The sequence below is a fragment of the Tachysurus vachellii genome, chromosome 10 (assembly GCF_030014155.1).
Source record: "Tachysurus vachellii isolate PV-2020 chromosome 10, HZAU_Pvac_v1, whole genome shotgun sequence".
In the NCBI taxonomy this organism is placed as follows: Eukaryota; Metazoa; Chordata; class Actinopteri; order Siluriformes; family Bagridae; genus Tachysurus; species Tachysurus vachellii.
In genome coordinates, this window is record NC_083469.1 from 1,894,298 (window position 1) to 1,919,248 (window position 24,951).

Consider the following 24,951-nt stretch of genomic DNA (forward strand, 5'->3'; position numbering starts at 1 on the left):
TGACGTGACCGAGCGTCCGAGTGTCTTTCTAGTGCTTTCCGTCGACTCACTAATCACGGCGGCATAGAACGAATGTCGGCTATAACTTTAAAAAAAAAAAAAAAAATACACATGCAAAGACTACGACTGCATGCTAATAACAATTCAGATTAAACACGTTTAAACATGTCATGAATGCCACGGTTTACAGTCACTGTGTAATAACTGTTGGTGAGTCACACAGAGCAAATCAATTAGGGAAAAAAAATCATTAAGCATTAAGTCCTAATATCCACGTCTCTCTGTCTCCGGAACCAAATCTCTCTCGCACGCAACTCTAAATGCACAAAGTCGATGGAGATTTTGCAATAATGATCACACTGCTGTAGAAACCTTCACTCGTGATGAAGGAAGACGCACAAACACGACTCGATTATCATCCCTCAACGATTCAACACTTTTTTTTTTAAATAGTAAAATCCTGAGCCTGCACAATCATTAATAAGGTCCACGCTATTCTGATGTGAATGGATTTGTTGCATGAAGGAACTGTTGCTTTTGCACGGGTCTTCTGAAAAGCCGTGGAACCTAATTGTTCTCTGCTCATACTGTATAGAAATTCATGGGAAAAAGGAGATCATGTTACAAGCCGAGTTCTCATTTAGATCACAGAAAACAAAGGTATTTTTGCACGCACAACCTCACACAAACACACAGACACACGATTTATAGCCATGACTTACATTCTGACTTCGGATTTCTGCTTGCTTTGATTATTTTCATCTGCGTTTTTGCTCGTGTCGTCTTGTTCTCCCTCCAAGCTTGACTGTGAGTTTAGCCACACTCTCTTGGCAAAGAACTTCTCACTGGTGGAAAGTTTGACGCTCCTCCGTTTCTCAGCCTTTGTTAATGGTTCCTCGTCTGTCTTTACCTCCACGGCGTCCTGATAGACGGACGAATCCGACCCCGAATCCTGTGCTTCTTGAACGACGAGTGCAGCTCTGAGACCCAGCACGGGGCTTTGTTGAACGGGCGTGACCTGACCGAGAGAACTGCTCTCACTCCCTTCCTCCTCTAGGTGCGTTTCCACCCACATGGCTTTGTGTATCTGCAGAGGTGAGGGTGAGGCTACAGCGGCCTCGTTCTCCGCCTCAGGGGACAAGGGCTTTGGAGGGCTTGCTAGGTCCTGAGAGCCACTGCTCAGCTTGCGTGATCTTCTCCGGCCCGACGTTTTCTTCCCCATGTCTTCGGTGCCGCCTGGATCTGAAGAACTGGACTCGATCCTGCACTGAGAGCTCAGCGTCACCCCAGTGAGAGCGCTGTAATTCCCTGTTCCTCCCACGACCGGTTTCAAAACTGTCTTTTTAACGTCTGGTGATTTAGGTTCGGAGTTGTCCTTTATCGTAATTTCTGTGCATTGCTTAACCGTCTTCTTTTGTTTCTCCGGTCCTTCGTCTGTGACACTGATCTCCTCCAGAAACACCCGGAGTTTCCTGCTGGCCTCTGCCACCAGCAGCTCCGTCCCCTTTTCTTCTTTGCTCTTCGTCGTCACTGCTAAGTTCCTCACACTGCCGCTGCTGTCGCTATCCGCAAACGGAAGGTCGCCTCCGTCTGCGACGATGGAGGCCACGCTCTGTACACTCGGGCTCCTTTTATCGGTGAAGAAACCCTGCTCGACCTCTTCGCCCTCCGTGGATGCCTGCCTCAATCCTGTAGAACTGCTGGGGCTCGAAAGAGGCGACACGTTTTCCTCCGTCCCATCTGACGACGACCTGCTCCGCCGCCTCCTCAGGATGAAACTGGCAACCCGGTTCAGCACACCGACACCTTTTTCCTCAGAATTCTTTCAAACCAAAAGACAAACAAACATGATTAGAAAAATTTCTTTTAAGTATCAAACTTGATAAACGTCCCGTGCATTTCACTGCCATCGCAACAACGGCTGAGACGTATTTACCAGCTGGTTAAAGGATAAACAACATGAACTTTACTACAAGCCTCGTTAATAAACTGTCTCTATTAACAAGGACCATTTAAGAACTTTTCTTTCTTTCATGTTTCTTTCCGTTGGTGATTTTTTTTTATTCAAACTGTTAAAAAGATCGATATTATTCCGATCGAACTCTCAAAGATCCCGATTTATGCGAATAAGCAAATTGTACATATTGTTATTGCTTTCTTCTGAATTAATGAGTTATTCCAGGCTATTATGCAAATGTAACGTCTTCTAACGGCTTTGACTTCAAAAGCAGTGCAAGATTTTTATTTTTTTTCACACACACAATACGACGTGTAAAATAAACACAGTGTTGTTAACTTTACAACGACGAGAAACGAATGCAGACATTTTCCACAAAAGCACTTCATCAGGTGTGAAGGAGTGAAACCTGGGAATAAATAAATGAAACTGTATAATAATAAAGTACAATACTGTTGTTGTTTCTGCTCATTTACATAGTGTTTATTAGCCCAAGTTCAGGTTTCATTTTTTTGTTTGTTTTTATGTTACAAATGAAAAGAAAAAACTTTCCTTCAAACACATTTACAGCTGATTTACACTTTATACCGCGTCAGAAACTCGAAATCTGTCTCGTTTCTTTTCCACTCACAAGTAAAATATTCTGCAGGAATCAATAACAATAAACTGACTTTCAGGTTTTTACATCAAAGCGCCGTTATTATAAACGTACAGAATAACGCCACGCTGGCGCGCGCACACACTGCCCCGCACACACACACACCCAACACACACTTCCCCCCCCCCATACACAGCCCCCCACACACATACACACACACTGCCCCCCCCACACACACACACCCACCCACGCACACACTCTGTCCCCCCCACACATACACACACATACACACACACACACACACACACACACACACACACACACTCACACACACACGACTGAGTTTAAGAACTTTATATTATTATAATCGGAGTTGTGAAAGCAGAGTTTACCTGACTGCAGCTGTGCTGATTATCATTTACTCTCTCTGTCTCTCTGTGTGTGTCTCTCTGTGTGTCTCTCTCTGTGTGTGTGTCTCTCTCTCTCTCTCTCTCTCTCTCTCTCTCTCTCTCGGGTGACCGCGCAGGCGAAAACGAGCTGTACACGCGCCCCCTCGGTGACGCACGTGACATTCCAGGACAGAAAGCGTGAAGTTTTGTTTTTTATTAACCAAAATTTGTTGAAATAAAACAAACGTTTTTTTTTTTGTTTTTTTTTTGTCCAAATAAGTTAAACTGGTATTTGTACATTTACTTGCACATTTAAAATTCATACACGTTTCTGTTTAAGTTCAAATTCCTTCTGATCATTTTGTTTATTTCATAAAGTTTGCTTTGTAAACTAAAATGTATTATTTTACCATTTTTATGCGTTCACAGAAAAATAGAAAAGATTTTAGTTTATTGTTAAATACAAAAAACACATTTAAATATTTAATATGTAAATATTCTTTACATATTAAACTACTTTAAAACTTTCACTTTAAAAATAAAACCTAAATGTCAAACAAGATCAGTTTACAGTTTTATTTAATTTATTTACATTATTAAAAAAAAAAAACCTTATGTAGGTTATTATTTTGCTCCTGTTGTAGGATGCTGGTTAAAATCCAGCGATCAGGGATATTTATTGGCTAGTTTTGCTAACGTTTTCATTCTATAAGTGAAAGCAACTACAGCTTTAACCTGAAATTCCTGTTCATCGATTTAGAGCAGTCGTTAAATCTGTGAGCTCAAATTCTGTTCTGGGTTTGACATCAAATCAACACGGCAGCTGATAAGATGAGAATTAATCAGAACTGTTAAAGTGTGAATTTTAGCTTTAACACACAGCCACATTCATGTCAACTCTATAACACTGATTTGTTCTGAGATTTATAAATGTGTGAATACGTGAAAACGTGTTGCTAACGTGTGAATACGGAGGCGTCCATGTTGTTATTTTTCCACCTTTATGTCACAAATGCACTGATATTCAACACGTTGTCGTTATGACCTGCAACGACGCTTTCTTTATGTATTTATATTTACAATAATGAGCAAAAAGGTGAAGTAAAACGATTTAATACGGTTTATCACTTATACTTATAACAATATTACAGTTTTTAAGAGGCTCACTTATAGATGAATTCAAAATAAAAACCTATTTTTTTTTCTGATAACATTAAAAAAATAAATAAATAAATAAACACGTATTTATTATAATTAACATACTAAAAGCTGTAGATTTATTTTGCCCTATTTTATACCTGAGTATAATTCCTTCTCAAATCTGATTGGACGGTTCAAAAACGGTGACCAAGCAGGCAAAAATGACGACTTCTGCCTCACCCACTGCTCATGTATTAAAGGTTCTTCTCATAAAACATTAACTCTGGCCATGTTTCTATTATACACAGTGTTTTATATGAAATTGTAGAAAGTTTTAAGAAAGTTTTAAATCACTTTATAAACTTTTTTATTTACTTTACTTATTTTTAAAAAAGATTTTTTAAATAAAATATAAACATGTATAAAGCATGTATTTAAACTCGCTTTCTGGAATTTTTTCTCGCTTTTCTGGAATTAAAAAAATATATATTTTTCAGATTTTATTTAAAATCTCATTTCCTTATTTTTACTGTAGATTTCACACACGTTATATTACAGCGCTATCTGTCTCTGTGCCGCAAGACAACAATAACAAAAAAAATCAATCCTCAAACATCTACTTTAACTCGTCGTCTCTAACCAGGTAACTTCGCATTACGTGTTTATGTAAAATTAAACGTACTAACAAGAATCCTTCACTTCCAGCATTTATAACTGACTGTAAATAACACATTCATGTATCCGTAACTAACGTGACGGTTAAAACGATATTATTTTCGAAAGTCTTTTAACTTAAAGAAGGAGAAATTTCTCAGAGGCTTTACGTTTATTCGTGTAATGTCAGGAATGTTTGCTGTCACACCCTGAATGTTTATAGTCAGGATAAAGAAGTTTAAAGTCTGCATAACGATCCTCACAACCGAACTGAGGCTTTAAATAAAAATATCGGAACACCACAGTGATGTTGAACAGAAAAGAGAATCATTTCTCTGTTTATTTGTCCTGTTATTTCTGTGTAAGTCGGTGAAGCTGCTCCACCGCATGAATAATAAATAAAGTGCTATAGGAGACAGCGATGAGAAGTTCCTCGCTGAATGAAACTCACCATGTTTAATTAATCCCACTGTGAAGGACGCAGGGTTGAGTCGCTACGCTAGCTGTAGCTCAGATCTTCAGATCTGCTCAGAAAAGAACGAGAGACTGAAACGGCTCTTCATTCTCCAGCAGAAAGGAAAAAAAATGAAAACACACGACTGCATTCAGTCCCGAGATTCAGCACAGAGACTGACAGAGTGAAAAAAAGTTGCGTGAGTACGCTGTAAATGCATACACACACACACACACACACACACACACACACACACACACACAAACCCTCTTCAGCCTTTACGCAACTCAGTGACAAACTCAAACAGGAATGAGTCATCAGGCACTGCAAAGGTGTTTTAGTTCACGAAGGCGGCCTTGGGCTTAACAACCACGCCCTAAACGCCCTCACACACACACATACACACACACACATACACACACACACACACACATACACACACTCAACTCACTCTCTCTCTCAATACTTCTAAAACAACCCTGACCAGATGAAAGAGAGATCAAAACTGTACTGGATTTATTCAGCTGAATGTTGGGATTGAAGTCTGGGCTTTATTTTACCTGCAGGTTTACGCCCAACACCAACACCAGACTTTCTGCACAGCATCTGGGTTTAGTGCGTTTAGTGCGTTAAGTGCACATTTAGTGCGTCTCTGTTTATCACTGTTATGTTGATAGTTTTTATTATTTGTTTCTGTCCTGTGAAGTTTCCTCAACATTTTCTGCACACCTATTATTATTATTATTATTATTATTATTATTATTATTGTTATTATATTTTCATATTGCTGTGTCTTGAACCTGAATATTTGCATAAACATTTTTAGAATTGTTTTACAATTTTGTTTACAAGTTTATTGCGTATTTATTATTTACTTCTCCATGTAGTGTTTTCTTTATATTGATCAGTGTTTTATTTACACTATTCAGGATGTATAAAAACTCTGGATCCACCACCCTGAACAGGAGGGAACTCTTACTCTGTGTGTGTGTGTGTGTGTGTGTGTGTGTGTGTGTGAGAGCATGCGAGTGAGTGTGTGTGTGTGTGCGTGCGAGTGTGTGTGTGAGTGTGTGTGTGAGTGTGCGTGTGTGTGTGTGTGTGCGTGAGAGAGTGTGTGTGAGTGTGTGTGTGTGAGAATGTGTGTGTCTGTGTGTGTGAGTGTGCGTGAGAGAGTGTGTGTGAGTGTGTGTGTGAGAATGTGTGTGTGAGTGTGTGAGTGTGTGTGTGTGTGAGAGAGAGAGAGAGAGAGAGAGAGTGTGTGTGTGTGTGTGTGTGTGTGAGTGAGTTTGTGTGTGTGTGAGAGAGAGAGAGAGAGTGTGTGTGTGTGTGTGTGAGTGTGTGTGAGTGTGTGTGTGTGTGTGTGTGTGTGCGTGTGTGAGTGTGTGTGCGTGTGTGTGTGTGTGAGAGAGAGAGAGAGAGTGTGTGTGTGAGTGTGTGTGCGTGTGTGTGTGTGTGAGTGTGTGTGCGTGTGTGTGCGTGTGTGTGTGTGTGTGAGAGAGAGAGAGAGAGAGTGTGTGTGTGTGAGTGTGTGTGCGTGTGTGTGTGCGTGCGTGTGTGTGTGCGTGCGTGCGTGTGTGCAGGTAACAACACGTCCCAAAATGTTTTTTCTCAAAAATGTCCCAGCATTTAGACTTTACATTTATTTCTTTATACATTTTTTCATCTGTTTATTTATCTTGGAGTGTTTATGGTTTATGAGACCTTTCTAAATATTTTTGCACTGCAAGGATAAGTCTAGAATATTCACATTAGACTGATAATATGTAGGTTTAAGGTTAAAAGATTAGATTAGATTAGATCAGATTATTTTAGATTAGATTAGAGGCAACGAAATGTAGTTTGGCATCTAACCAGAAGTGCAGCGGGAGATGAAATGAGGCGATGGATCAGAAATCCAGCTTTAATTTCCTGATATTTACATCAACACATGTTAAACAACTACAGGATCACACACACACACACACACACACACACACACACACACACGTGCGCGACTCAGAGCGTCACACAGGACATTTACACATACAGTTACTCGACTAGACGGTTAATTTGTGTTATTTTCTTAAACACAGCTCAGTTATGGAAAATCATGACTTGTGTTTCCATAGTAACGTAACTTTTCCCACTATTTCCATATGACTCGAAGTGAAGCGGTGCAGTGTCGAGGAACTGAACATTTCCTGAGCAGAAATAAACTAAACACAGAGAAACGGAGACAAAACCCACACAAACACACAGACGAACACAGACACACTTAGACACAAGACATAATTTAGTCTTTGATATTTGGCAAATTTTGCAGCAGAAATGTTAAATCAAATTACTGCTTATCTCTATGCCTAGAAACACACACGCATGTGCACACGTACACACACACACACACACACACAAAAAGAAAGAGAGACAGATCTGTATGTACAACTTGATTAAAATGAAATTAGATGAAGAGTCATGCTTTTGCTTCATGCTTATAATTCCAGTCATTTTTTTCTATCCTGCCATCAACACACACACACACACACACACACACACACACACACACACACAGAGCAGGTTGTCTGTAACAGAACACTGCTATGTTGGGTATCCGGTTTAAACACGTCTCATGGTAACGCAGCAGGGAGGCGTGACGTAGTGAGCGACTCATCATCAGGGGAAGGTGGAGATTATTCAGGGAGGGTTAATAAGGGGTTAATCTTTCTATTTGGCCAACGCTGTAATGAGAGAGGTGTTGACATGATCAGTCATTAACACAAACATGAAATGACACACACACACACACACACACACACACACACGTTCAACACTGTGTGCAGTTATAATCAGTAATTGTCTTCATTTATTAAGAAGCACATTTCAGCCGTGTTCCCCTTCTTACATTAAGATTAAAAAGTAACTCATTAACACTGCTTCAAAATCTAAATTGTTTAATATACTAGTGTGATAAACGGTGTCCATTACCAGTTCCCACCCGCTCACTAGCGTTAACCTGGCTACTCATTTACACCATTACACAACCGAGACATAATAAAGCATGCGGTGTGTCGTGTTGTTAAAGGAAAACAAGCACCACCACAGAGTCCCGGTCACCAGTGTGAAGCTGCTTATATTTATATCCACATCATCACATCCTCAAATCTTTCATTCCTCTGACACATCTCATGATTTTCTACCTTTTAACGTTGAGGAAATCGACTTGGTTCATGTTCTCACTGACGTTCTAGCAGCTATAAACACGAACCTTCCTCTTTCTTCTCATCACAGTCTGTCTCACAGCTTCATCTCTGACGCTAAAGACTCCTTCCTTTATCGACGTTAAACAATTTTATTCTTATTACATTAAATAAAATTCTCAATCTGTTTGTTATTGATGTACGCATCCCTGTGAACGAGCTGTTGCTATAGAAACTATAATGTATTATAACAAGTGCGTTGATATAATATGTTATAAGATATGTTTTAAAGCACATGCTAACTAACTGACCAGAATTCAACATTTCTGTGTTTACAATACTGATTAATACACTGATACTGATTAATACACTGATACTGATTAATACACTGATACTGATTAATACACTGATACTGATTAATACACTGATACTGATTAATACACTGATACTAATGAATACACTGATACTGATTAATACACTGATACTGATTAATACACTGATACTAATGAATACACTGATACTGATTAATACACTGATACTGATTAATACACTGATACTGATTAATACACTGATAATGATTAATACACTGATACTAATTAATACACTGATACTGATTAATACACTGATACTAATTAATACACTGATACTGATTAATACACTGATACTGAGTCTGGACGTCTGAATAATAAGGCATGAATAAAATGTGCATAATAAAAACTAATGACTCTATAAAAAATGACCACTGATCCACTGTTGTAGTGTAAAGAAGTGTCATCTTCATTGTCTTCAGATCGTCCATCTCATAAAAAGTACAAAAATACTCTTCTGTCCACTTTAGAAAGTTATTCATGTGAATAATCAGGCTCTGCTGCCGCCTAGTGGCCGTCTTAGGAAACTGCAGGACATAACAGACTCGTACTGTATGTAAAACGTCAATTATTAAAAAGGCTTCCGAGTCGATTCAGAGTCGAATCTTTTTCTAGTGTTCCTAAAGAAAGGATCGAGGTTCTGTTTAAATGGTTTGTGTGAAAATATCTTAACAATAAGATTAGAAGACTTAGAAAAGAGATTAAAAATGGTCAGAGAGAAGAATAAAGTGTACCATGAAGAGACAGAAACTTATTTTACATGCTGGATGTTAATAAAGAAAAGAAAAGGAAAGAAAGAAAGAAAAGGAAAGAAAGAAAGAAAGAAAGAAAGAAAGAAAGAAAGAAAGAAAGAAAAAAGACAGAGAGAAAGAAAGAAAGAAAGAAAAAGAAAGAAAGAAAGAAAGAAAGAAAGAAAGAAAGAAAGAAAGAAAGAAGACATAGAGAAAGAAAGAAAGAAAGAAAGAAAGAAAGAAGACAGAGAGAAAGAAAGAAACCACACCATGATAATGATGAACTAATCCAGACTATCAGATGTGTCAAAAACAGAACAGTGGAGAGTTCAGATGAAGAATATTTCACTCTGATGAATCACTCTTTTGCTCTTGTTCTCCATCTGGATGGCATTTTGTTCTCTAGAAGTAGAAGGAGGCATAAAAACCTATAAAAACACACCCCAGTGTAGTGTTCAGCACTTAACACACAATAGTGAGTCTGTTCTTCGGGACGATTCTCGAGAAGCAGCAGAAGAGTGTTAGAGAAAAAAAGTAGACATTCATTCAAACACCAGTCTGCTTTTCTGTCAAAGCCGTCATAAGATCCATCAGTACGAGAAAGGGAAAGTCAGACGTTCCTGATTTATCAGATAAACCAGAGAACACACTGACTGTCCTGGAAGGGTTTACTGAACATTCCTGCTCCAGACGACACGTTTTAAACCTACAAGCACATTATTGACCATCTCAGATATTCACTTTGACCTTTTGCTTAAAATGTGTGTAAAACGTCTCATTATTCGAGAACACGTGACTGAAAATGTTTAATACTGTTTATAATGAAAGTTTTTTTTAATGGTAATGAGTCGATTCTTTATTAAGAGTCGAGTCAAATAACGATTGAATTTTTTCAGCCATTCTTAAGTCGATTGTGCGTTTGAGTCTAACGTGCAAAACAAATAATCTGTCCGAGAGCTCGAACGGATTTAAAAGCCTTCGTGTAAACATCTCGACTGATCCGATTCAGCTCTGAATTAAACTTTGATCAGATTGAAAATGGCTGTAGATCTGAAATGATCCAGTAAACAGGATAAAACTGTACGTTAAGGATTATTTGAGTTCTTTCAGACGGATTAAAGCAGGATTTAAGCTTCCTGTTTCTGCTGATTTGCAAATTTCAGCTCAGACAATTATCTAACATCTGAACATTTGACTTGGCAATAAAATATTTGCTTTACTAACCAAGCAGCAGGATATTAAAATAATATTAAAATGATATTTAAATCAGATGTGCTGAAGTCAAACAGTGGAAAAACCTCAGAAGAATTATTTATTTCCCTCCAAATAAAAATGAATGAACGATGGATTGAAACAAATGCGTGAATCTCGATACTTAACACACCAAGCTCTTAATTAACACGACAGGACAGCATCTTTTTGTTTTGACCTTTTAGCATTTTACACACGTTTAAATGTCAAAACTTTACCCAAGATCACAACAATCATGTAAGTTTATTTATTTCTCTTTATCTCACCTAGTAGAGGTGAGATTCAGATCAGGCTCTCATTCATCTTCACTTTTTTGCTTCATCCTGCTCTTTATCCTGCTCTTTATCCTGCTCTTTATCCTGCTCTTTAACAATAACTGGTTCATTATCATGTTAAACAGAAGATCTGCTAATATTAATATAATATAATTAAAGGTGAGGTCTCCGTTGGTTGAGAAACGCTTCAGAAAACTGCGTCGGGCCGACAAACTAAACAAAAAACAAAACAAACGTGTAGCCAATGAGCAGAAAGGGGCGTGTCTTGTCAATATGGGTGGAGAGAGTGTTCAGTGCGCATGTGTGACATTAGCAGAAAGCGGTTTTAACATTGACATGGAGGATAAAAACAAAGAAAGAAAGAGAAGAAAGACTTACGATAAGGTAAGAAGTAGGACGTGTTAATATAGGATCAGCTTTCCAGCGCTGGAGAGAACTGAAGGAGCAGGAAGTTGGTCACATATTCACAGATTGGAGTTTCCTGAGTCAATAACTCCTGAGCTAAACGCTGTTACTACACAAATAACACCTCTTTTCTATCGTAGTAATGTAGAGACGCAGCTACAACCGTGTTTTGTGTAGTAACAGTGTTTAGCTCAGGAGTTATTGACTCGGGAAACTCCAATCTGTGAATATGTGACCAACTTTACTTAAGACGCCGAGGCGCTTTTTTTCCTTCTCGATAGGTGAGTAACGTTGGTTTTGTTTTGTTACACAGAACTAATATATGTCTTTGTCCTTTACATGATTATGTTTGTGTGTCATTTTTACTTGTTTGTTTATCTACAATCGTATTGTTCTTCCCTTCAGCTATGATAAAGTCACATTTCTTTCCGTTAGTTGCCTGGGTTACGTACGTATGTGTGGGCGGAGCTATCGATACAGGGGTGGGACCCGTTTGGGTTAGGGGCGTGTTTGTTTTGGTGAGTTCAAATGTCAACATTGGCTTTCAAACATCGGAGACCCCACCTTTAAGCAGCAATAATCGTCATGACATATCGCGTTTGTGTAATATTATAATATAATATATAATATAATATAATATGTATGTACACACACACACACATACACTACAAAAGTATTGTAATCAACAAGTCTAAACAAAGTTAATATATTTCACTTTGTAGGAATACAACATCTAAAATAATCTACCTTAAAAGTGTCAACTAATGCAGAGCATCTAAGAGCATCCCAAATGGTCTGCACTATAGACTCGTTGTCCATTTTAATAGGAACAGAAGAAACAGAACATCAAACCATGAGGTGGATGAGCTACAACAGCAGAGGACCACATGAGGTTCCTTTCTTGTCAGCCAAGAGCAGGAATCTGAGGCTCTTGTGAGCACAGACATACTCAAACTGTACACACAAAGACTGGAAAATCTTCATCCTGTTCTTATCTGACATGAGAGGAGCCCGGTGTGGTCTTCTGTAGTTATAGCTTGTCTACCTGGCGTTAGAGGTTTTGTCTGCTTCCTTTCTGTCTACTCTGATCTCTCCCTCTCTGCAGATCCTCCGCTCACAGAATCACCACCATTCTATATAAACTCTAGAGACAGTTTCTGCAATACTCAGTCTGGCCCACAGTTAAGGTCACAGAGATCAGACTTTCTTCATTCTGATGTTTAGTTCTGATGTTTCGTCTGATATAACATTGACATTAAGCTCCTGTATGATAAAGTGTACTGCTGCTGCCACATGACTGTTCCTAATAAAGTGGATAGTGAGCGTATAAAATGTGATGTGATGTGACATACGGCTAAGTTCGGTGACCCATACTCAGAATTCGTTCTCTGCATTTAACCCATCCAAAGTGCACACACACAGCAGTGAACACACACACATCGTGAACACACACCCGGAGCAGTGGGCAGCCATTTATGCTGTGGCGGCCGGGGAGCAGTTGGGGGGGGTCGGTGCCTTGCTCAAGGGCACCTCAGTCGCGGCCGGCCCAAGACTCGAACCCACAACCTTAGGGTTAGGAGTTAGACTCTCTAACCATTAGGCCACGACTTCCCCCATTCAGCATGTCATTATTTCCTACCCTATAAAAAAAAGTTCAAGTGAAAACAAGAAATTCCTACTTCCTTAAGAATCGCAGAAAAAATGTGATGTTAGAGATCATACCGTTCTTCCACCACTTCTTATTTTCACTTCCACCTGACATCAGGTGACGTGGCGGGCTTCAGATAGACCTCATATCCATTAAAGATGTTCAGCTCATCTAATACGATTTGTAAACGAATAGTAGAGTATAATATTAGGGCTAACAGGGGTGTAGCGATCTGACCAATTAAATAATTTACAGTAGTATTGTACAACTAGATTTGTAAAGTTCGTCGTGACAAACTTTGATGTTGGCTTTGACGAGGCAAGTATTCGCAAAGGCCGGTGCTTTTTGGAGGCCAGTGGACATAAGGGTCAGTGTTACTTTTGGAGGCAAGTGGACAGAAAGATAGGGTGCCAAAACATTTGGAGGCAAGTGGAGACAAGCATGTGACGTCATCCGAATACTCCTGAGGAAGTTCCCCTCATTGTTCTGAGTGTTTTGATATGTCACATGTCCATGTTGTAAAAAGTTTTTTGATTTTGCATATTTTGGGGGCGGGGCTGCGGGACAACCGGAAGTCCAGTTGGTACACCAATTTAAAACTTTGTTCAGAGTATCACCCTAAAGGAGCTGGCCGAGTTTGGTGTAGATAGTTCGAAAGGCCACTTTGAGACCCAGTACCGGAAGTACCGGTACTCAGATGGCTTATAAAGGTAATAGCAACAAACTTCAGACCAGGGTCTACAACATATCCGAATTTGGTGCATGTGGCTCGAAAGCCCTAGGCCACATTAAATTTTAAATCGAACAAATGACAAACTGGTGTGTAAAAAAAATGTCAATGCTTTAGCTGTGACTCTGATACTTTTATATTCTTCCTTCTTTTTTTGTCATCATCATTCGTAAACGAACCGTACACCAGAATCCGAGTAAAGTCGATCGCTTATCGGTGAAATGCAACTAAAATCAAAGTGTACTAATTTGTAGTGTAGCTGATTCAACACAGTCAGATGTGTGATATGTAATCATTGTGTATCATACGGTGTGGAAGCCTGAGGTTTTCAGCAGTGAACAGAACGCTATCTCGTCTCACGTGTCTCACCTTCTTGTGACGTCGTGTGGGTGAGATAGGCTCAGAGGGAGACAGGTTCAGGCTGATGACAGACGTGCACTCTGACTGCGTGATGGACCAGGCGTCGCTCATGGTGAAGTCCTCCGTCTGGACACTCATCTGATCGAAGCTCCTGCAGAAGGAACGACCCACAAGAGCAAAGCATCAAAATCACAGCCACGTGTTTATTTCAATCTCCCCCCAAAAAAACAAGGCTGTTTTCATTCTTGAGCCAAAATTATGAAATAAAAAAACAACAGATAAAACAGGAGAACTCTGTCTTGTTGAAAACGAAAAGAAGTTTCCAAAGACGAGAGAAAAGAGGAGAGGAACTGCTTCACTTTTTCCACACAGGACCTGTGCAGTGTGATCCAACCACAGCAAAACAGGAAGTGCTACAGGAAGTCCATACTGCTGACTGCTGTCAGAGCTCAAACACGGACACAGTCTGGACAATTGCACGTAAACTGAAGAGCAACACAGGAATATGTTACTGAACTGAGATCAGCTCATTATCAACATTTTATTTACACTGCTAGCTTAAAGTATTAGCTGTGTTTTATTTGTGTTTTTAAATGAATCATTCAAGTGAATGTATTCATTTACTGACTCTTAATTTTCATTCACTTGAATCTGACACACAGAGGCCACGCCTCCTTCATTGAGACTGGCACACAGAGGCCACACCTCCTTCATTGAGACTGGCACACAGAGGCCACACCTCCTTCATTGAGACTGGCACACAGAGGCCACACCTCCTTCATTGAGACTGGCACACAGAGGCCACACCTCCTTCATTGAGACTGGCACACAGAGGCCACACCTCCTTCATTGAGACTGGCACACAGAGGCCACACCTCCTTCATTGAGACTGGCACACAGAGGCCACACCTCTTTTCTTGAGCCCAAGACAGAAAAGTTGATTGTATAGCTTTATTGTGTTTAGTATTCAAGGAAAAATAATATCACAAACATAAACATTAAATAACAAGGCTTCTTTTATTGGATATTTTAGAAAATATTCACACAACCCATTTTTTGCACAATTAATTTAAGTATTCAGATGAATAAACAAACAGTCCCATATATATATATATATACACATATACATACATAAATACACAAGTTACGGTGTAGTCCAGTCCAGTCCAGTCCAGTTTCATGTCAAGTCCCATTCTGGTCTCAGTCTGGTCCAAGTCCAGTCCAGTCTCAGTCTGATTTCAGTCCAGTCACAGTCCAGTCCCAGTCCCAGTCTCAGTTCAGTCCAGTCCAGTCCCAGTCCCAGTCCCAGGTCCCAGTCTCATTCACAGTCCCAGTCTGATTTCAGTCCTGTCTCAGACCTATTCTGGTCTCAGTCTGGTCCAAGTCCAGTCCAGTCTCAGTCTGATCTCAGTCCTGTCTTAATCTGATCTCAGTCCAGTCTCAGTCCGATTTCTGTCCATTCTCAGTCCAGTCCAGTCCAGTCCTAGTCCCAGTCTGATTTCAGTCCCATCTCAGTCCTATTCTGGTCTCAGTCTGGTCCAAGTCCAGTCTCAGTCCAGTTCAGTCCAGTCCCAGTCTCAGTCAAGTCCCAGTCTGATTTCAGTCCAGTCTCAGTCCTATTCTGGTCTTAATCTGGTCCCAGTGTAGTCCAGTCAGTCTGAGCTCAGTCCAGTCTCAGGTTTTGAACATGATCCGCTGCTGCAGTTGTGATTAACTTCCTCCAGTCGGCACCAAAACTCCAGTAACACATCTTATTCCCCTGAAGCAGAAACGCGTTTGATAAACAACGTGTCAAATCTGTAAACAGGCCATGACGAGTCTTCAAACACGGCAACTCATATTCATCATCCACACAGCTTCAGGAACTTCCCGCACACAGGTTGACGCGACCGGTCGGATCAGATTGTAGATCAGATACATATCTGAATGAGGATCTCATTAATCTGTTATTCATTTCAACTGACGTATTTAAACACCACAGGACAAAAGTGAACTCTGGCTTTTATTTATCAAAGGCTTACGTCTACATCTACACTCAATATCACACATCGTACGGTTCCTGTGATCATTAAACCTCCCGAACGTCCTGATCCTGTGCTTTAAACCTGTAAATGAGATTAATGCAATAAACTTTTATTAAAATAATGATCATTATGATTTTTAAATGTTAACCCAAACCTCTATGTGTGGTTTAGTTGAAAATTAAAATCAAAACAAGATGTACGTGAGCCACATAAACACCCTGTTGTGTCAGCGAGGTCATGTGACCAGGAAGATTTCATTCCATATGATTATTAGTTCATCATCAGTGCAGTAAAACACATGAACACAAAACACACACACACACACACACACACACACACAGCTTAGTCGCAGTGTGTCGGCTGATTCGTAAACTAGCGATCGTGCTACAGTAACTAGCTAGCAGAATGGAGTTTTGTCAGAATACATGATGTTGATCCAAAATCAAATTTTAAAAAACTAACAGTATTTATTCTAAATAGAGTTCGAGCCATAGGACCGCCGCAGAATCTTCTGGAAAATAAGTAAAAATCTGTGTTCATTATCATCACCAGATGATGCATAGCATTAATTTATCATTTTTTTGCTTCTGCACATCTAAAATCTCCTCCTAAAGTACCGCCAGTTTGATTGACAGGACTCATATGAAGATCGTATGTCCTCTATAATGCTTGTCTGATAGATGAAGTGATGGAAGCATGATGGAATGATCTCTCAGTTGCCCCTACATGTGAGAGAACATGGAGGAATGCTCTCTAGGGTGATCTGTGTGTGTGTGTGTGTGTGTGTGTGTGTTACAGGGTTCCCCTACAGCACATTATAAAGTCATAAAGTCTCTGTGTTGGTTTTACAGTCGAACAATCAATGATAATGAAAAGATTTCATAGTGTTGCTGGGTGAAAAGGCCAATGACATGGTTTGTAGGTGCCCAGACGTGATGAGGTTGTGTAGTGCAGTGTCCTGTAGGGTCTCCTAAATAAGTGCACACGCTATGATGACCTTTAACCTTTCTACTACAAACAAAACTACTGATAGATATGACCTGAAGAAATATATATTAAATCAGAATGCTAACCAACAAAATAAATTAACACACATACACACACATACACACACACACACACACACATACAAACACACACACACACACACAAACACACACATGCACACAACTTGTCTGCATAGAAATGAAGCCTGAAGCATGACTAAGTCTTCTTCCAGCTCATGAGTCATAGACCCCAGGCCAATGCCAATGCCAACTCTCTCTCTCTCTCTCTCTCTCTCTCTCTCTCTCTCTTTCTTTCTTTTTTCTCTCTCTCTCTCTCTCTCTCTCTCTCTCTCTCTCTCTCTCTCACACACACACACAGACAGACAGCTCGGCTCCTATAATCGTCAGCAAACACACTGTGTTTATTTAAGCTACCCACTTCCAGGAGATTAACTGCTCCTGTGGTGCAAAAATCCCATCGAGACGTTAAAAACAGCATTTCAGGTCTAAATAACTCTCACAGACCTTACGATTGAATCTGCATCAAACATTAAGGTTCTAATCGGACTAGCTAAACAAACTAGAGCAATGTCTCAAGGCCATAAACTGTCACAGTTGTGTCTCTGCAGCCTGGAACCACCTACAATTGGGCGGAGCTAGATTCAAACTAGCTACACGGCACATAGAATCATCCACTTCTGAGGCAAGGTTTAAATTTAAAACTGCGTCCGATGAAAGCCGAACATTTAACTTGAAAACTTAACCTACAAAATTACCTTAAAAATGTTGTAGTATAAACTAAAATGGTGGACGATGTTGTACTGCTGTGTCTGCTGCACAGAATGTTTCTGACATTTCAAACGTTTGAAAATGCTGGTTTAGACAGAATGCTATCAATGTTAGCATGCTAGTCCATTTGGAGCTTGACCCACATGTCTGAACCCGTGACAGCTGAACATAAAATCCCAGGTCAGTTCCAGGTTTTAACGCTAATGTTACACAATGTAAAAAAAAAAGGCACAGCTCAGCAAAACCAAACAGATCAAGGTTCAATGTGTTGTAGATGCTTTTCTGCTCACTGGTATTTCTATAACTGGCTGGTTTTTGTTTTACACAACATTGTGGTTACTTTAACTGTAGCTCTTGACCTGTAACAGTGTGATTTAACGCACGGAGTGAAGCTGCCACATGATTGGCTGACACGATAGTGACATAACATGCAGTACACAAGTGTATAAAAAAGTTTATCACCTTCCCACTGCATCACTGAGCACGTGGTAAGTTTTATTACTTACCAACTCTTTTTATTTGTATGTTTTATTTTTATGAAGATCCTATTTTAATAGATCTATTTTAATAGACAAAGTAAAAACATTTCATTTATGCAAAGCGAAAAAGCTCACAGGTCACAGACAAAAAAGCAGACTTCTTTTTTCTAAAGTCGTTCCAAATTCTTGGGGAAAAAAAACTAAATAAAAATGAAATTGATGCCTGTGGTATAATCAGCTTCTGTTTTCAGTTTGTGGCAACAATCCTTAATCCTGTGGCACTTCCGTCGCCTCAGCCTGAAAAACAATACGTCAGGTAGAAAGAAAGAAAGAAAGAAAGAAAGAAAGGAAAAAAGAAATAATGAAGAGAAGATTACTTGTTCAGAGCTGTGTGAAGGTTAATATTCCTGTAAGAACTTGTGGAAAGACTCGGTGATGTGAGATCGATCCTTACACACGGTGTGTTATTACTCCATTATGTGTAACTAAAGATCTCGAAACATCTTTCATGAAGTTAAAAAAAAAACTCCTCGTTTACCCTCAGGCTCGTTCCATCCTCAGTAATCTTGAGCTAATTACATTAGCCACAATAAAGCGGTTTAAAAAGCCTGCTGTACTGGAGGTAGACTCACCGCGAGTAACACACACAGCTAACACACTCTGGAGTGAACAAGGAAACAATTCATAAGCATACTCCTAAAGAAGAAAGAGGAAATTAGATTTTAATAATCGAACTAGGGGGGCACGGTGTCTTAGTGGTTAGCACGTCTGCCTCACACCTCCAGGGTCGGGGTTCGATTCCTGCCTCCACCTTGTGTGTGTGGAGTTTGCATGTTCTCCCCGTGCCTCGGGGTTTCCTCCGGGTACTCCGGTTTCCTCCCCCGGTCCAAAGACATGCATGGCAGGTTGATTGGCATCTCTGGAAAATTGTCCCTAGTGTGTGATTGTGTGAGTGAATGAGTGTGTGTGTGTGTGTGTGTGTGTGCCCTGCGATGGGTTGGCACTCCGTCCAGGGTGTATCCTGCCTTGATGCCCAATGACGCCTGAGATAGGCACAGGCTCCCCGTGACCCGAGGTAGTTCGGATAAGCGGTAGAAAATGAATGAATGAATGAATAATCGAACTAATCGCGAGCGCTAATTGTCTTAAAGCAGGTTCGATACTTTATGGTGTACCACAGGGTTCTGAACTCGGAACCGCTTTAATTATCCTGAAATATTCAGGAACATGTGGAATATCATCAGCAATAGTTACACAAAAAATAAACTTTTTTCTTGAAATGAAGACATTCAGAAATTAATAACATGGAATTTCTGAAATTTGTAAAATTTCTTTAAAGCTTCTTTGAGTCAATGTTCTTTGTGCAATATAAATAAAATCAAACAAAATTTTTATTAGTAATGTCATGCTTGTTGTGTGCCGTTACAGAAAAGTAAAAGTTGCTTAAAACGTTTTTTAATGATTGAACACGCCCCATTTTTTTTTACCCATTTCTAGCTAAATTAAATTGTTGTGGAGTGTCAAGTTCTTTTCCTTTCTCACTTATACAGGGCTCTCAAGTTTTGAAGACAGGCAAACGTGACATCTCCACCCCCTGCAACCAACAACCCCCCCCATTTCACTGACCGCAATTTAACCAAATACTAAGTATTTGTTTAATTTCCATTTATTAATTTGTGTGTGTGTGTGAGAGAGAGAGAGAGAGAGAGAGAGAGAGAGAGAGAGATTATGACTGGTGGTGTTTATTGTAAGTGTTTGTTGCCTTTTTGGACTCCTTTATCATTTGTAATGTTGCTCCCATATAAAACAGTTCAGCACAAGCCCAGACATTTTTAGGGTCATGATTGAGGACAATGTGACATATTCTCTCTAATGAATATGTTTTTTTTTTCATTGTTTGTTGCGTTAAATCTTACCCAGATACAATAGTGCTGTTTTCTGATTGGCTATTGTGTAGCCTCTTTTTTGATTGGCTGATAAGTGTCAGGCTCGAGTAAGACACACTTGATTCCTGCCCGGTTCCATAGAGACAGCGGTGCGGACTGATACATTTTGGGCGCTGCGGCAAATATCATATATTAATATCATATATTAAATATATGATAAATAGTCAAAAAGTTTTTCCGCGTGAGAAAAACGATGTGTGGCGGGAGGGCGTGAGAAAAGACCGAAATACGTCACTGTCACTCTCAATGCCTGACACAGTCAGTTAATGTAATGGTTACATTAAAGCAGCTGTAAACGCGACAAACACTCGCTCCCTGTTTTTTTTTGCTAATTATTTTTATTGGAAGCATGTGTGAGTCAACATAACAGTCAACATCACATTATCTATATACCTATATACCAATATTACCTTCCATACTGAGTCCTGACCTGTTAGACAAATAGACCAACTTTTATTTCTCTAAATACAGATTGTCAACACAGATTGTCACGTTCCTGAGAAACGTCCTGAATAAAGTACCAGCTTATATTCTGACTGAAACAAAACACCGACACTTTAGACTCCTTCGGTAAACGTTACGTAAACGTGTTCCTCCATACAGAAAACTTCACCACATCAACAACAACACGTTAGAAAGAGTGTGTTGATATTAATGTTCATATAAGCGTGCGTGTGATTTGTTCATGTGATTTCCTTCTGACCAATCAGAATCCAGAATTCATCATCGCTGTGGTGTAACACGCTAAGATCTTCACCACGCTAACAGGTTATTTTAGCGCTAAATCAGCACGGCGCCGAGCGTAGAACAAAAGACGCTTTATTTCAAGATTTTCTCATCATCAGGGACTTTGTCTTAACCTGCTGCTGAGATTGAGACAGAATCTCTCACTCTGAGAAGAGCTTCAGTGTGAAACATGACAGACAGGAAGAATCTGAGCTCTGGAACAAAAGCTGTGGATTAACGCGCTTTATTTCACCATGACTCATGTGCAGTAATAACGTTTGTAGGACAAAATAATAAACCACAATGTTAAAAGTGTAAACAGAATTTTTACCTTTTCCTTAATGTTAGAACAGATAATCTAGCAGCTAGCATGACTCCAGAATCACTGGCTAATTTATTAGAAACACCGGTACTCGTGCTCATCGAAACAGCTCACAAACTTCACATCAAAAACATCAGAGCAGAGCAAAGTAAAGCGGAGGAGTAATGTGATCTCTGTTGTTCAGAACGTGCTGATCTCTTGGGATTTTCTCACACAAACACTGTTTACAAGCGAAATGAGCAGAAAAGCATCTCAAATTGCACAGGAGGTCGAACCCAGAGGTGGAGGAGCAGCAACAGCAGAAGAACACATCAGGAATTCAGATGTCTATTTTTTGTCCTTTTTGTGCATTTATTTGTGTTTTATATATATATAAAATGATCTATTATTATTATTATTATTATTAAATCTGTACATGTTTCAAGAAATGCCATTTTTCTTAAACACGATTTAATTGTGGACACAGATTTTCCTGATTGGGTTTAGAGTGCGTGTGTGTGAATGTGTGTGTGTGTGTGTGTGTGTGTGTGTGAGAGAGAGAGAGAGAGAGAGAGAGAGAGAGAGAGAGAGAGAGAGAGCGAAAAAAGCACATTACTGACCATCTACATGTTTATTAAAGTCTTGTCTGCCTGTATTTAAGTATATGTGTGTGTGTGTCTGTGTGTGTGTGTGTTTACTGTTCCCTATTTGCGCTCTCAGATATGAGCCTTTGCTGTGCCGCCGCACAGAGAGAAACGCTGCAACCACAAGAGAAAGGAATTTGTTCTGCACTTCACTTGGGCTTGGTTTTAAACCATTGCACAGTTGACCTCAGGAGACCTTGTGGACTTCAGAATAAATGCTAAAATACATCAGTGTATACAGTCAACTTTGTTACAGATATGACAGAAACATCACGCTGGCATTATAGAGACACGGCTCAGGATGTTAATAAGGAGTGAATACAGAGTGGAAAACTGCAGAGACGTCATGTGCCTGTAACACGCCACTCTTTGTCCTGCTCGAACACACCTCAGGAGTTTTATAAACTCAGGGAAAACACACTGACGCTAAGTTTCCTTTCAGAAGGCTTCCAGCTCCAGGTCATGGTTTAGAACAAACAAAGTAATCTTGTGCCTCGGATCCTTTACAGTTGGAAGTAAATGATGCTTCCTTAAAAAAAAAGTTCAGTGTATCGTCCAGCAAACTCTGTGGTGTTCTCTGGGTGGGCGGGGCTTACACTTTCTCCCCTGTCGATCACTGGAACACTCACCATTCAGTCAGCTCATGGATGAAACTTTAGAATTGATCTAGAATAGTGTCTGATGATAGAAATGTAATGTAGTTCTATTTGATACACAATAGAAACCACCTCCTGCCTCCTCATGCAACACCAGCTCTCCTCTCGACTGACCTCAGATCGGCGCAGGGGGACAACATTAACTCACCGCTTACATTTCCATATCACCACAATTCTATTTGCATAACCGAAAGTGTTCATGAGGACAGTTGGCAAATTCGAAACTGCTTCTAACATCACTAGCCAAATTAGCTCGCTTGATTAGCAGTCACGCTAGGTCCAGTCGCGCTACTAAAAAAAAGTAGTGAGAAAGCAGAGATAAGGAATTAATGACTGATTTAGGAAACATTTCACATCCTTTCATATTCGCTTAGACAGAGATGATATAAGAAAACGAAAAACAATAACATCCATACACTGAGAAAGTGTACACTTCTGCGATGGAGCTGTGGAACATATCAACAACATCAAAACAGACAGTAACTGGACTGGTTCTTCTAATGCTAGCAAATACAAAGCATTTAACTGTCAGGATCCAGTCCGGACTTTGGCCGTGTGCGTTTGTTTATGTTCGGTGTTCACGTGTCTGCCCCGCCCTTGTTTATTCCTCCCCGCCTCTGCACACCTGTTCCTCATGTGTTAATTGTCTTGTGTATTTAACCGTGCCCTCGTCCTTGGTCTCGTCCCTTGTTGCATCTTGTGTCATGTCTTTGTCCCTGTTTTGTGTTTTTTAATTTAATAAATCCAGTCAATTTTAGCTGTCTTGCATTTGAGTCTGTTTTTACCCGCATCGCTGACAGAAGGATTCTGCCAGACCAAGACCCAGCAGGATTGTCTGGACCGGCTCTGTGGGAGTTTTTTTTTCTTCTGGACTGTTTTTCTTTCCTGTTTTTCCCTGGACTTTTGTCGTTTTTCTTTTGTTTTTGTGTGACATCGCCCCGGACCTGTCCGGTGGGGGGAGTCGCTTCACTTCCTGGTTTTCCGTGAAGGACCCCGCCTCACTTCCTTTCCGCGGGGGGTGTTGCGGGCCCATATTTTGCCCCATGTATATTTTTGTTTATTTTGTGCTCCGTGGCAGAGGATTTTATCCATCCCTCCCCCTTTCTGGTTTTCAAGAAGTGGGGTTTGGCCGCAGTGTGTCGGGGTTGTGCTCGGCCCTTCTGCTCGGCTGTGGACGTGGCTGTGTGCCTTGCTCCCCCCACCTGCCTCGCCGTGTGCCTTGCTCCCCCACCTGCCTCGCTGTGTGCCGTGCTCCCCCCACCTGCCTCGCTGTGTGCCGTGCGCCACCCACCTGCCTCGCCATGTGCCTTGCTCCCCCCACCTTCCTCGCCGTGTGCCTTGCTCCCCCCTCCTGGATCTCGCCGGAATCGTGGTCCCCTCGAATATTGTTGGATACGGGATTGGCGCGTCGTGAGTCGCGCCTAGAGGAGGGGTACTGTCAGGATCCAGCCCAAACTTTTGGCCATGTCACGTGTCTGCCCCACCCTTGTTTATTGCACACCTGTTCCTCATGTGTTGTCTTGTGTATTTAACTGTGCCCTGATCCTTGGTCTCGTCCCTTGTTGCGTCTTGTGTCGCGTCTTTGTCTCTGTTTTGTGTTTTTTAAGTTAATAAATCCAGTTCCAAATCCTATCCTGCATTTGGGTCTCTTTTTACCCCGCATCACTGACATTAACATGCAGAAAACACACGCCTCACAGAAGCAGTGACGACTAGGCCAGTCTTGTGAGATGTTCATGTAATGCACTGGTTAGAACATTGCAAAAGTTCTCCAAAGAAGAACAAGCGGTGAACCAGCAAATGGGTCACAGCCACCCAAAACACAGTGATGTGCATGAGGACAGACAGCTAGTGCATCTTATAAGATAACGCAAAAGATCTGATTTAGCACAAACCTCTGAAGAAGTGAATGGTGGCTTTGAGAGGAAAGAGTCAGATCACACACAGCATCCCAGCTTGCTGATTATGGAGCTGAGGAGCGTCAGTGACCATACTGACTCCTGTGCACCACCCAAAGCTCGTACAATGGACATCAGAACTGGACCATGGAGCAATGGAAGCAAAAAGCATGGTCTGATGAATCACAAGTTCACCTGTAGAAACAGGATGCAATGTTGGACGAAGGCAGTGTGATGATCCGGATAATGCTCTGCTGGGAAACCTCAAGTCCCGCATTCATGTGGATGTTACTTTGACACATAGCACCGACCTAAACACTGCTGCAGACCAACTACACACCACGTTCATGAGACAAAATGTTCGCTCAC

The 24,951-nt window shown here is 40.5% G+C and overlaps 1 protein-coding gene across 2 annotated transcripts in view; it reads right to left on the minus strand.

Annotated features, from left to right (window-relative positions):
- crybg1a (crystallin beta-gamma domain containing 1a) overlaps positions 1 to 24,951 on the minus strand; it is an 81,231-nt gene that overhangs the window by 29,726 nt on the left and 26,554 nt on the right. Inside the window, exons 2-3 of one of the 2 annotated variants that reach the window (XM_060880627.1) lie at positions 14,143 to 14,284; positions 723 to 1,822 (exon numbers count right to left, since the gene is read on the minus strand). In XM_060880627.1, coding sequence (XP_060736610.1) covers positions 723 to 1,822; positions 14,143 to 14,284 — 1,242 coding nt within the window. Of the gene's footprint in view, positions 1 to 722; positions 1,823 to 5,189; positions 5,463 to 14,142; positions 14,285 to 24,951 lie in introns of those variants that run through there. The other variant, XM_060880628.1, reaches the window with a different exon arrangement.